At 33.3% G+C, this 13565-nt stretch overlaps 2 protein-coding genes across 2 annotated transcripts in view; one reads left to right on the top strand and one right to left on the bottom strand.

Annotated features, from left to right (window-relative positions):
* Positions 1–573: 573 nt before the first annotated feature.
* Positions 574–13014, bottom strand: LOC106074546 (carboxylic ester hydrolase LipN-like). The gene is made up of 10 exons (XM_013235328.2): positions 12920–13014; positions 9261–9309; positions 8694–8871; positions 8122–8254; positions 7850–7971; positions 7386–7483; positions 6760–6860; positions 3355–3494; positions 2781–2867; positions 574–2193 (listed from the first exon to the last, which is right to left on the bottom strand). Exons 2-10 carry the CDS (start codon positions 9294–9296, stop codon positions 2120–2122), a joined length of 969 nt encoding a protein of 322 aa, XP_013090782.2. The 5' UTR covers positions 9297–9309; positions 12920–13014; the 3' UTR covers positions 574–2119.
* Positions 2610–13565, top strand: part of LOC106073200 (dihydroxyacetone phosphate acyltransferase-like) — a 73039-nt gene continuing 62083 nt past the window's right edge. The window contains exon 1 of the mRNA XM_056022343.1: positions 2610–2621. The gene's annotated coding sequence lies outside the window, so the exon portion shown is untranslated. The remainder of the gene's footprint in view (positions 2622–13565) is intronic.

Consider the following 13565-nt stretch of genomic DNA (forward strand, 5'->3'; position numbering starts at 1 on the left):
ATATTTCATTACAAAAAAAATATAATAAAACTAAAATGAAATTAAGAAAAAAATTGTAACAAAAATTCATTATTATTATACTTCTTTTTAATGACCATTTACTATTAAAGAAATAATTGGGGAAAAAAACTGCAAACATTGCACCAACAATGTAAATATATTTTAAATTCTTAATGAAATTTTTTTTAAAGTTTTATTAAAGATATTAAAATAGTTCCTATTAAGTCAAACTGGTCATATCTAAATAACTTTAAATCAATGTAACAATTAAGGTTTTAGAAAAAATAAATAGTTTGAAAATGAAACAATCCAAAGATAAAAAAAATTAACTTGTATTTGAAATGAAACTAAATCAACCAAAATAAAACACATGATGATATAAGCACTGATTATATTTCTATGATTATCATGCAAAGTGAACTTGCTTCATGCTGCTATCAACACTAAAACTGAATCACACTGCAGGCCATATTATAGTAATATTAATTAATATCATAGCAAGCAAGGTAGGCAATCTTCACATCATCAGACATCATAAACTGTTACACAGAGTTATCCCAACTCTTTTATAAGTCTGTCATTTCAGATTGAAACAGATGATGTGAAATTTGAAGTATGGAGTGCCATTTCTTATCAAAATAAATAAATACTTCACCCTGCCTACTTCCCTGCTCTATAACAGTCAAGTAATTTACTGAACTAAAAAATTGCATTTTCTATATTTCTCTGTATGGTACAAGTTTTCTTGTTTCCATTATCTTTGTCTAAATATTAGATACATGCCAAAGCAGCAGGTCAGTACTCTTGATGTGTACTAAGGAGTCTCAAGGCCAAGAACTAATCACATATATTACTGTAAAACATCCAATACACTTACCCTTTAAAAATATCAACGCACTCAAAAGTACAATTTGAGGAAAAAATAATCTGACGCTGATTTTAACGTGGCAACAAGAAAATTAAAAAATCCAACAATCCATATACAGAACAAATAATTATTTACCCAAATATGAAACGTTTAAAGCTGCATATCAAAATGTGTGCATTAGAGACTCTGAGACACAGAAATATCGGGAAATACACCAAGCCTAGTAAATAACACACACTGAAAGTCAAATAACAAGTTAGCACCTAGAGGAATTAGTTATCCTAGATATATATGCAGAGGTATAGAAGAAAGCATCAAAACAATAAAGTCAAACGTATATCTCTAGAAAATCCTTAAATTCATGTCTTTAATAAGAGATGATTGTGTGAAGAGTGATTCAGATGAGTTGAGTCAACTGTGTTCACTTAATGTACTTGTATCCTTGAGCGAATTCTTTTTAGAACAGAACCAACGGGCAATGTTCTAAGTAAATACTAGTTAATGTCTCTTTACATGGAAAACAATTTTAATAATGATTTAGTGTTAAGTTGCATGAATACTGACAATGCGGTTAAAGATATTTACATCAGACTAGTTAAATCTAGATATAGAAATATAGGAAGCAGAACTTTCCAGAATACAATAATTAGTACTGCAATAGCCTGTGACAAAACAAACAAAAAATATTTTTAAAAAAAACAAAAAAACTTCCTTCAAGCTAGTTAATAATTAATTTTCTATTTGTTGGTCAGTAAAATTATTTAAAAAAAAACAACCTTAAGTTACTTTTTGTAAAGACATACTTTCGTACATCACTAAAACACATTTTAAAAAGAAATAGATAACAATTTTGTTCAAAAAGAAATACAATTAATAACAGTTATCATAAAGTGTTTCAGTTTTGAAGTTCAGATTATTTCTTTTTGTAAGCGCTTAAATATAAAAATTCAAACAGTAATAAAAATAATGTATAAAGTATCAAAATAATTAGAAAGCACATCAGTCATAAAATAGGGCTGAGTTGTTTATAACTAAAAGTAGCGCTGTGAGACGACATTTTATTTGAAGTAAAGCTTCTATTCATTGACTAGAACAAAGAAAAAGTGAGCCTTGTAGATATTCTTTTCTCTTGCGAGCAATGGTTTAGATCCCATGAAGATGTTAGATGCATATTTAAAGGCTCTCTGGAGTCTTGCAGGTATCAATGTTGTTACTCAACATTTTTTTTTCAGTCCCTAAGTCCAGCAAGACTTAACAAACGCCATACTTTTTGTAGAACTGAGCTATGATCTCTCTGGCTCTGAGGTTGGTTTCTTGGAACTGACCTATATAAACAAACCAGAACACACAATTCTGTCAACTAAGTCAAGCTATTTCATTGAGACAATGGTCACATAAAAAAAAAAGATAAGTAGATGTTTCTGCACAAGGCCCTGCCTGCAAAGTCTTTCCTGTACACAGGGTAAGAAAACTAAATGCTAGCAAAAAGAAAATAAGAAGACAATATGAAGAACAGATCTTGCACTGGGTGAGACTGGGGATGGCAGGAAACAGAAATGAACTGGGCACTTCCCTATGGGCCATGGAACAGCTGAGGTCAGTGTTACATTGGCCCAACAGGTTAGGATAACAAACTATGTGGTGGTGGCCCAAAACTGGGCCCATGGACACAATAGACTATTCCACAGCTGAAATTGAGCCATCTTTGGGGTTACAAACATAAAAACCTCTTTTTTTCCCCCCAAGACCAAGACCTTCATCATTTCATTTACTAACTTCATCACAGACTCGTAACTAAATTTTACCAGAAAGTTAAATCTGGAAAACTTTCTAGGCTGAGACTGATGAAAAAATAAAAACCACTTGCAACTAGAAGAGATACACTTATTTCTCTTAAAAAAAGTGCTCTTACCCGGCAAAGAAAAAAATCCATGTATAGCCCCTTTCATCAGTTTACTCTCACAGACAGCATTGGCTGCCTTCATTTTGGACTTAAACTCTGAAAATAATAACATAAAAACCTTTTGGTATCAGAATGCAAAAAGAAAAACAAGATTATTTATTGAAGTTAATGGTAAGACTCAATCAATATCTTTCAAAGCTCTCTACATTCTTTTGGCTCTACAAATAGTGCAATACATGTAATACATCAAATAATAATACACTGTAACAAATAAATATCATAAAAACATAACATTAATATAAACACACAGTTGTCTCTTAATAGTTCAAGACTTTTTAATCTGACATACTGAGTAATAATACCACTATTACAAAGTTTGAAAGTTTCAATGCTATTACAAAGTTTGAATGTTTCAATGCTGTTATAAAGTTTAAATGTTTAACTGCTATTTATTAAGATTGAAAATTTCAACGCAATAATAAAGTTAAAATGTTTTACCCCTATTATAAAGTTTGAATGATTCAACACACTTTTAATTCCTAAAGCTATGATGAGAAATTGTGCTTTCAAAAATCAAACTCACCATAATTAGAATCCTTGTAAGGATCTATCTCTGCAATAATTAAAAGTGTCGGAGGGAGAACAGTGAAGTCGTTACGCAAAAGAGGTGAAGCTCTGACATTAGTTTTGTCTGCCTCTGTCCTGATGCACATTTCTACACCTCTGTAATAGAAACAATAAGCCATTATAATAGAGGCAATGCTAGAAACTAAATCTCACCTTTGAGGCTAAAAAAAAATGGAAAAAAATCTTCCTTACCAAAGTCAAATAGAAATGCTATGACTACTTGTACTTGAAATAGAACGGAATTCACCACTATTATAGTGGGATTAACAGTGGTGTAGCTAGGAATTTGATATCATTTGGGGGTCCAGGGGGATTGACCTCTTTAGGCATTTTGCATAATATTTAATATATAATTTAAAAAACAATTTCAAACACTCATTTGGGGGCCCGTCTCAAGTGGGGGCCAAGGGGGATTAAAGGGGGTTAAAGGTCTAAAGTTCAACACCTGGTGAAGATGCCCAAAGAATACATTGTCTGGTCATCTAATTCACCTAATTCCCAGTTACTAAAGCAATTTCATTAAATTAAACTACATAATCCTTTAATATATATATATATGGCTCCTTTTGTCTCGAAAGGCAATGGATGCGCCCAAGTGAGTCACTGGTTTTGGCTTAATCTTGAGACGGGGCAGAATCTGGTGTGGCTAATCAAGCCGATTCTAGAACGGCAGACTTTGCCACAATTCGTACATTTGTATGCCTCTGATTTAGGGCTAGCAGACAGGGCAGCTTTCTTTTTTTCCCTCTTGATTAAGGCCGCTTCATTTCTTTTGTTCTCAGCAAGGGTTGTCCCAGCACGCACAGTCTGTCTCCATGCACTCCGGTCTTTGGCTATGTTTTCCCACATACTTTCACTAATGCCTGAGGCTCTCATGTCTCGCTTGCAGACATCTCTATATGTTAGTCTTGGGCGGCCCTTGGGTCTGACTCCTTCCACAAGCTCAGCATATAAGATATCTTTCGGGATTCTACCATCTGGCATGCGGGTGACATGTCCGAGCCAGCGTAATCTCCTTTGTGTCAGGAGAGCATACATGCTGTTCATATTGGCCAGTCTCAAAACTTCCTGATTGGAGACATGGTCCCTCCAAGAGATGCCCATTATGCGTCTCAGGCAGCGCAAGTGGAAACTATTCAATCTGTGCTCTTGGTACATGTATGTTGACCAGCTTTCACTGCCATAAAGGAGAGTGCTCACAACACAGGCGTTGTAGACTAGGATTTTGGTCGCTGTGGTCAATTTACCATTTTCCCAGACGCGCTTGGAGAGTTTTGCCAATGCTGTGGTAGCTTTTCCTATCCTTTTTGTCAGCTCGATGTCTAAGTCTAGGTTACTGACAATTGTTGAACCCAAGTAGGTAAATTCCTGCACCACTGAAAGGGTGTGGTTCCCAATTTGTATTATAGGTATTTCTGCAACGTCTTGTGCCAGGATTTCGGTCTTGGAGAGACTTATAGTAAGGCTAAACTCTTGACAAGCAGCTGCTAAGGCGTTCACTAGCTTCTGTAGACCTCCTTGTGAGTGAGATACGAGTGCCGCGTCATCGGCAAACAGCAGCTCCCTTATCAAGATACGACGCCTTTTCGTTTTGGCTTTAAGACGTGCCAGGTTAAAGAGCCTTCCATCGGATCTGCTATGGATGTATATTCCGTCTTCCAGGGATTTAAAAGCACTGGATAGTACGACTGAGAAGAAGATGCCAAATAGTGTAGGGGCCAGTACACATCCTTGTTTTACACCGCTCTTAATGGAGAATGGCCTGGAGGAAGAACTTTCAAACTGAACGGTGCCCTGCATATTTTCGTGAAAAGCTGACACTAGTTTTCTTAACTTATTTGGACAGCCGATTCTCTCTAGTACAGCAAACAGACCGCTTCTGCTAACAAGGTCAAAGGCCTTGGTCAAATCAATAAAAGCTATGAAGAGGGGCTGCTTTTGTTCTCTGCTCTTCTCCTGTAGCTGCCGCAGAGAGAAAATCATATCTGTTGTAGATCTTCCTGCCCTAAAGCCACACCACTATGCAGAACTCTACCAGATTGAAAACGCCATCTCACCAAATGCTGTTTCCAACTTCCCATCACTTCCAGTTTTGACGGAATTAGACGAAACGCCCTCAGTAAAGGAGCTGAGCATTGCCATTGACATGCTTGCACATGGGAAAACACCCGGAGGAGATGGCATTCCTGCTGAAGTAATTCAGGCTGGAAAACATGCCCTAATCAAACCACTCCATGAACTGCTAAGCTTGTGCTGGGAACAAGGAATGGTCCCCCAGGAATTGAAAGACTCCAACATTGTTACAATTTATAAAAATAAAGGCGACCGCTCTGATTGTAACAATTACAGAGGCATCTCACTGCTTAGCATAGTCGGAAAGGCTTTTGCTAGAGTGTTACTAAAGCGATTACATAATCCTTTAATCCTATGAATTTCAACCATAAAATTATGGACTCTGCAAGAATTAAATTTAACATCAAATAATTATTTTCACTTAAACAAAAGAAGAAAAAGGAGTCATGAGATTGGTTATCAGCTGCACAATTCATTTTATCATCCTTGTTCTCTCATTGTCACACTTAAGTTCCAACTTCTTAAACAAGTGTCTAACCCCCACCACCACCTCTGTTTTTAATAATTACTAAAGACTAACATATTTCTTAACCTGTTATCAACCAGCAACACACTTAATTTTAGATTAGGCACCACAACAAAATTTCTTTAAAGTTACAAATAATAAGCAGTAGAATATTATCTAGATTGTATGCTAGTGTAGAACAAAAAAGTGCACTGCATAAATTCTCAGTTTAAAGGTGTCAGCAATCACCCTTACTATTTTGGTCCACAATGGAGAAATGTGTGTGTGTGTGTGGGGGGGGGGGGGGGTAAATGGGGTGAGAAGATTACAGGGACCTCCATTTTCTTTTTAATAGGCCTAATGTTTCCTAGATTTCTTTATCTGTCGTAGACCTGATCTAGGTGCTGATTATTGATTTTAGATGGTATCACAATGTAAGCACAGGCAAAAAGAAATAATTCATTACATGACAGCAGCATTACACCAAGATTTAAAATGATTAAGTTAGTGTTTGGTGATTTCCGGCCTAGGGATTAAATGACCTGGGAATAAGTGACAGGTATTCCTTCAATAAGTTGTTCTGTCCATTACAATACTGCTGGAATTTAGGCAATCAATGTTGCAATTTGTACATTTTAAATTTTTAATTCAAATGTGCATGATTTATGAAAAAAAAAAAAAAATTAGGGTGAGCTATATCATTTTTGTTTGTTTATTTAGATGCTCCTCTAGGTTAGAAGGGAAGTGTGGTTGATATACAGCTGCAAAACAAAGAAGACTTACTTTCTTATCATTTCTGACATGTTTATACTGCTGCCAGGGAATTCAAATTCATCAAAGCTGTTTCCTTGGCAACGCCAGTCTAGGAAAGGGTACACCAGTATCTGAAACACAATAGATCAAATATACAGTTCATAGAGGTGCCAAAAACGAATTTTTTTTTTCTATTAAAAACTCTTTTAGAATGTTTTAAAAGTTGAGAAACAAATGTAACATTCTGGTATTATTGTGAACTTGCATTCAGATATGTCTCTTAAGTTCAATGTTAACATAAGCTTAACATAAAATGCTCAGTATTAGGAAAAATGTTTAAACAAATATCAAAATTCGGGGTAGTCATTTTCTATTACATTTAGATTTATTTATTCTATTTCAAATGCATCTTATCATTCTTGGTCAAATTACAACTTTTTATAGAGTTTAGATATATTATAATCTGTACAAATATTTTGCTTAGAAAATGTAATTTTTGTTCTCAGTTGCCACTAGTTCTACAAAGTGATTGTCAGGCAAAGTTTACAATTTTTAATAGTACTTGAAAAAAATTGTGATGTCTTTGTTTTGCTACTCATTACCGCACTAAACAAAAAATAAATAAATAATAAAACTAATGGAAGAATTGGATGTACCTGATAATCCAGTCCTGGCACTTCAAATGCTATCGTAGCTGCAATACCTCCTCCAGAGCTTGAACCTATCACACCAACTTTACTGTCATTCTCACCGCCTTTTTATATGAACAGAAAAATTTTAATAGTCTAATTTAAAGATTGAAAAAAAAATTAAATGAATAATAATATACATTTAGGCTCAGGTTTTATTTTACAATTTCATTTGTAATTGTTTTATGGCTAGGGCAGATATTTAAAAAAATAAATCTTACTATTCTTTGATACAACTTTCAACATGTAAAAGGACACTTTTAATTCAGAATCAGTTTTTTATTCATGCTTCTTTTAACAAGTTTAACTTAAATCTAACCGGTATAATAGCTAAATAAGAATAAAAAATATTAATTACAGTTTGCTAAGAATCTTAAATCAATAAAAAAAAATATGTCAAACTAAATCAGAACCAGATGAAACTGACTTACCAACAAGTGATTTATTCATCAGCACCCATCGGACAACAGCTTTACCATCATCAAACATGGCTGGAAACTTGTGTTCTGGAGCCAAGCGATACTCAACATTCACAACCACACATTTCAACTCCCTACATAAATAGAAATTATATGTACAAACAAACTGAGCTTTTAATTTTAAAGGTATAATATAATGTATAGCAAAATGTGTAATAATAAAGAATAGCAGCACATCAGATTCTTTTGATACTATATAAATCTGTTCTGAAACAAGCACTTACTTGGCCAGGAGTTTACACAGAGCCTCTGTCGTTTTCCTAGAGCCATAAACATTGCCACCTCCATGAAAGTTAACCAGTATACCAGGTCTACGAGCACAGTTGTTTGGTTTGATCACATCAATGGGGATTCCATCTAAGGAATTGTGAGAAATTATTTGTAAATTTTTCCAAAGAAGAAATTTTTAACAAAAAAAAAAAAAAACAAACTTTTCTTTACATTTGATTTAATATATTTTCACAGAAAAAAAAACATAATTTTATTTTGAAGCTTTTATGGAGAAACTCCTAAATTTCATAATATAAATAGTCAGAGAACTTATTTAAAAAAAAAAAAAAAGAGGCAAACATTTTAACATCAAATCTTGAATCAGACTACCTATTATTTAAATATCAACTCTCCAATCTATGTATATAATATCAACTTTCCAATTAGACTTACATATCACCCACATAATCTAAATTGAAAATAATAATACATTTATGTAAAAGATCCATTCTAAAACAGCAAAACAACATAACATTAAAACTTCTATTTGGTCATAGGAAAGTACTTGCATGAGAGCATCACTCACCAGGCACCCCAGCAGAGGGCACTGAAAACTCTTTAACTTGTCCATCAAAATCTGCTGCTATTTTTTCATTGGGTTCTATGGTGTCATCCTTGCTAGGGGACTCAACTCCTTCCAATGCACCACCATTGGCTAATTGATCCAATTTCATCTTAAGAAATGTCTCCGTCTCAGAAGACAGCTTTGGATAAATTTTTAAAAAAAGGTGGATAAATGCTCTCCCATATCATTTGATTTTTTAAATGCGATTGTTTTTCAAAATATATAATCATAGCAGTCAAGCTCAGAATAAGACCAGAAGCCATGTATGCAAGTGAGACCTGGACACTGATAAAGACAACTTAAAATCTACCAAATACATGCCAACTTGGGGTTCGGGCATGGAGACGAAAGGACCAGAAGAGATCACAATGAAGGCAGGCCAGAGCCCGCCAGCGGTTTAGTGCCACTCTGTTTTTTAATTTCATCTAACAAATTTATTCCAAGAGAAAACTTGAATTTTGAATTTGACTGTTTCATTTTAATCACTATGCTAAACAATTTTATTAAAATGATACTAAGCATAATTACCTTGTATTTAGCTTTCAGTTTTTCAATTATATCCATTGTAAGTGTACAACTGTGAGGAAGGAAAAAAATTATTAAATTGTTAAGGGTACTACATTATAAAAAACTTCATTAAAACCTATTAACTAATACTAGTCCACCGGCGGCGTAGCATACACTGCTATTTTGCAGGGCCGGCCTTAGGCCGTAGTGGACCCTGCACTTTCATAGGACCTGCGCTAATTCTAGGTGTATAAATTATTACATTAAACCATTTTATAACTTATAACAGATTTCCCGCTGTCTCCTGTTGATTTACCAGGAGCTCCTGAAATTGCAAAATATATGAAAAAGTCCTGGAAATATCCGGAAATTGTTAAAATCTTTTGAAAACTCATGCAAATCGCCTGAAATATATAAACAAAAATTTTCATTTTGGGGTGTCATTCAATATGGAAAACGCCAATCCTACGCGTGATAAAAAAATGCATTATGCAATACTTGTAATTGTGGAATCTAGTGAAATAAGTTTGGCCCTGCTATTTAGTGACGGGTGAATACAGAGTACTTGTCCCCCCCCCCCCCCCCCAAAAAAAAACTATGTGGGGTAGAAATAAAAAAGAGTTATCTTTCCATGACTTCTTGGTTACAGAGGTTAAGTCCAGCCCTACTATTTTGTGACGAGTGAATACTTCTTTTTCTCTCCCCCCCCCCCCCAACTCTTTTTTTTACGTAGGGTAACTCTAGTCCGACTTGCAGAAATAAAAGAGTGATCTTTCCTTTACTTCTTGTCCAAACTCTTGAGCCATGAAGAGAATTATATATATATAGATAATCTTTGCTCAAAGCTTCTAAATAAAAGTCAACAGTAATACAATTTAAAATATGGCTTTAAAAAACTACAAGAATATAGATTAAATTTGATTCGAAGGTCATTAAAATGAAAACTATATTTAATACTCTTATTAAATTATTCTGTGTGTGTGGATTTTTTAAAAACTTTGCTGGACTCAGCAATTCTAATTAACAAGGACTCATATTATTTAAACAGATTTTTCACATTTTCTTTGCTCCGATGAACCTCAATTTCAATATTGGAAGGTGAAAAACAACATCACTATATTGCTAATATCTTGACTAGTTCCCCAAGCTGTTTTTCTTATAAAATCTAAATTTGAAAAAACTCATCAATACTTCAAATATATTGTAATATAGAAATTAATTATTTGTTTCGGAAATAGGGGAAGTTTTGACTTAGTGACAATGACGTGACTAGTAAAACAAGGATAGAGTTTTAGAGACAGAATGAAATAGAAGTCGACGTGAACAGACATTTCCATGACAACGTAACATTTTATGAACATATAGCGTTAGCTGACATTTGACAGTTCCCTTCATTGCTACTAAACTTGTTCAACATTTAGTATCAGCGTCGACTAACTTCTATTGCTTGTTCAGCCTTTTACCAGTGTTATTGGATTATGTATTCAGTCGAGTGTAACCTCCATTTGGTTTATTTGCATTAGACACTGCAGAAGCGCCTAACAATATACATTCAAAATTGAATAGGCAGGCCACCAACAGTCAATAGTTTTATTTGTGCTAGATGTGGCGCATGTAGCTCACAGCAAAGACTTCAGAGCCAAGTGAAATGCTGCACTCCTCCTTATTAATCTTCAGACTTGAAGACAAGCCTTATCTTTATAATATATATATATGGTTCCTTCTGTCTTGAAAGACAATGGATGTACCACCTTTCCAAGGGCATTAGATAAAAAGCCTATGGGTTGACCATAGTCACTCTCACAATCATGCTAGTATGATCCCAAGAAATGATTTGCATTGCAATCAGCAGGAAATTAGTTACCCAGGAGTTGTCAAAAGGGGTAACATGGATGATTGATAGCCTTCAGTTACAATTGAGATCTCAAATCTCTATTAATGTGACAAGAGTTTAAGCTGTTCAGTTAGGTCTTTTTCAGACGCAAGCTATCAACATGATTAACATCAAGGAGAGAGCCACACTCTTAACAATGGTTTTGTTTTTTATTCTTCTCCAATGCCTTTTTTTTTTTGGCCTGAGATATTTTACATCAAGTATTTCAATAATCAATCAAGGATTCAGCTTCACAGCAAGACATTTATTTCTTAGAAAATAAGATTCGCAAACATGCAAAAAACATATCAATTACACATTGGTAGACATAAATGCATTTTTATCCTACTACCGGTATTCAAAAGCTTGGCAAGTAAGTCTAGTTTTTATTTAATTAAATTAAACACAATTCAACACTACAATATAATAATTATGCTGCATACAGACTGAAAAACTTCCTACTCTACAGATCTAAATACTAGATCTAGGTCCTCTTTTGATTCAACACTGTGACTTAGTGAGAGCAGCTTTCATCAGGATCATTTTCATACAACGAACAAATAATACTAGACCTAGTATTAGTAGTATAATACTAGACCTAGTATTAGTATAATACTAGACCTAGTATTAGTATAATACTAGACCTAGTATTAGTATAATACAAAAACAGTATAAAATAGTAATCATATTTTCAAGACTCTAATCTAAGCTAGATCTAATAAGTATAATAACAATAATAATAAATTTACATATATACAGAATCTAAAGATTAATTCTAATAGATTTTTATAGATAGTAGATGGACCTAGAATAATCTAGATTTATCTACAATCTTATTTTATACATTACATATATCATATATATACTATAATACAGAGGTTCCTAAAAAAGAAGACTAGAGAAATGACAAGCTAGATGTAGACTATTCCTCCTATAAAAAAGAGAAGAGTATTAGAATTAGAGATCTAATTCTAAGAAAATCTAACAATATGAATAATAAATATGAGTAATAATAATCAATGAAAATGAATCATAATAATAAAATAAAAATAATCATATAGATCTAGATCTACATAATTCTGCCATTAGACTAGTACTAGACGTCTTCTACTATTTCTAGTCTTAGTCACAAATCTTGTAATTAATTCAATTATTAATATAATTCATAATTGACTTGATCTGATCAATGAATTATAGAATAAGATCTATTGAGACTATTGACAAAGACTATATTACTATATTATGACTAGATCTATATAGACTATAGATCTAAATCTAAATATAGATCTAGATCTACATTACACCTGACCTAGATGACCTAGAGTTTACCCGGGCTAGAGTCTAGACTTAGAGTACTTAACTTCTTAAGAGTCCTAAAATTAGAAGAAACTAGATCTACACTTGAAAGAGATGAAACTGACAGTACAGTCTCTTAATAGTCTCTAACGCTTTGGCTTTAGTCTCATATGTCATGTTATATGAGACTTTAGTTTAGTTCAATAGATCTACATGAATGATATAGATTTCTAGATTATAGATCTAGACTACTAATCTAATTCTAGATCTAATCTAACTTACTAACTACTGACTAGCAATGAAAAAAATCGATCAACAACAGTCAAAAGATCTGCACTCACTGCACTACTTGACTATTCGTCTATTCATTGAACTATCTATTGACTGTCTTGACAATAAAAATCATAAATGATAAATGAATAGAGACTAGAAGAGTTTATAGTCTAGTTATAGAGACGGCCTCAAAATAAAAATGTAGATTTTAGATCTTGACAAGATCAATTACTCTCACCCTGGAATAACTCAGATGAATGAAATTTCAAAGGAATCAACTCGATAAATAGATCTAAAGTCTGAGGAAGTTATTATCTTATCAAAGAATCTAGATCTAGACTTCTAAAGTTGACCCGTAGCTAGACTAGATTCTAGGGTTTGCAGAAGCAGTATAAAATATTGATGCTATAAAAAAATAGAATTTAAAATAGCAAAAACGAAATAAAAAAAGCTTTATTTTTGGAGGTCTTAAACACTTTTTGAAAAACAAATACTAATAGCAGTAGAGCTGTTTTTTTTTTTTCTTTAACTAGGCCCACTTTTATTGTCCTGTAATCTATTCTGATATCTAGATCTAGGTGCCAGAAAGCACAGTTATTTTTAAAAAAGGGGTCGGGGGTTGCCCTACAAGGGAGATAATGTTTCACATTTAAATTAAAGAAAATGACATATATATCTATATATTTGGTGTCACTGAGCAACCCTACAGTAAAAGTAATAAATATATAGGCCTATATATATGAACCTTGCTTATTCTTTTTGTTTTATCGGTAGTTTTAAAATTTTAAACACATGAATAGCAACAGATTTTTTTTATATAAAAGGCTCTGGATACAGAGCTACAAGTAACATGCAATTATTCCTTTATATTTTATTTCCTATTA

Source organism: Biomphalaria glabrata, chromosome 3, assembly GCF_947242115.1.
Source record: "Biomphalaria glabrata chromosome 3, xgBioGlab47.1, whole genome shotgun sequence".
Lineage (NCBI taxonomy): Eukaryota > Metazoa > Mollusca > Gastropoda > Planorbidae > Biomphalaria > Biomphalaria glabrata.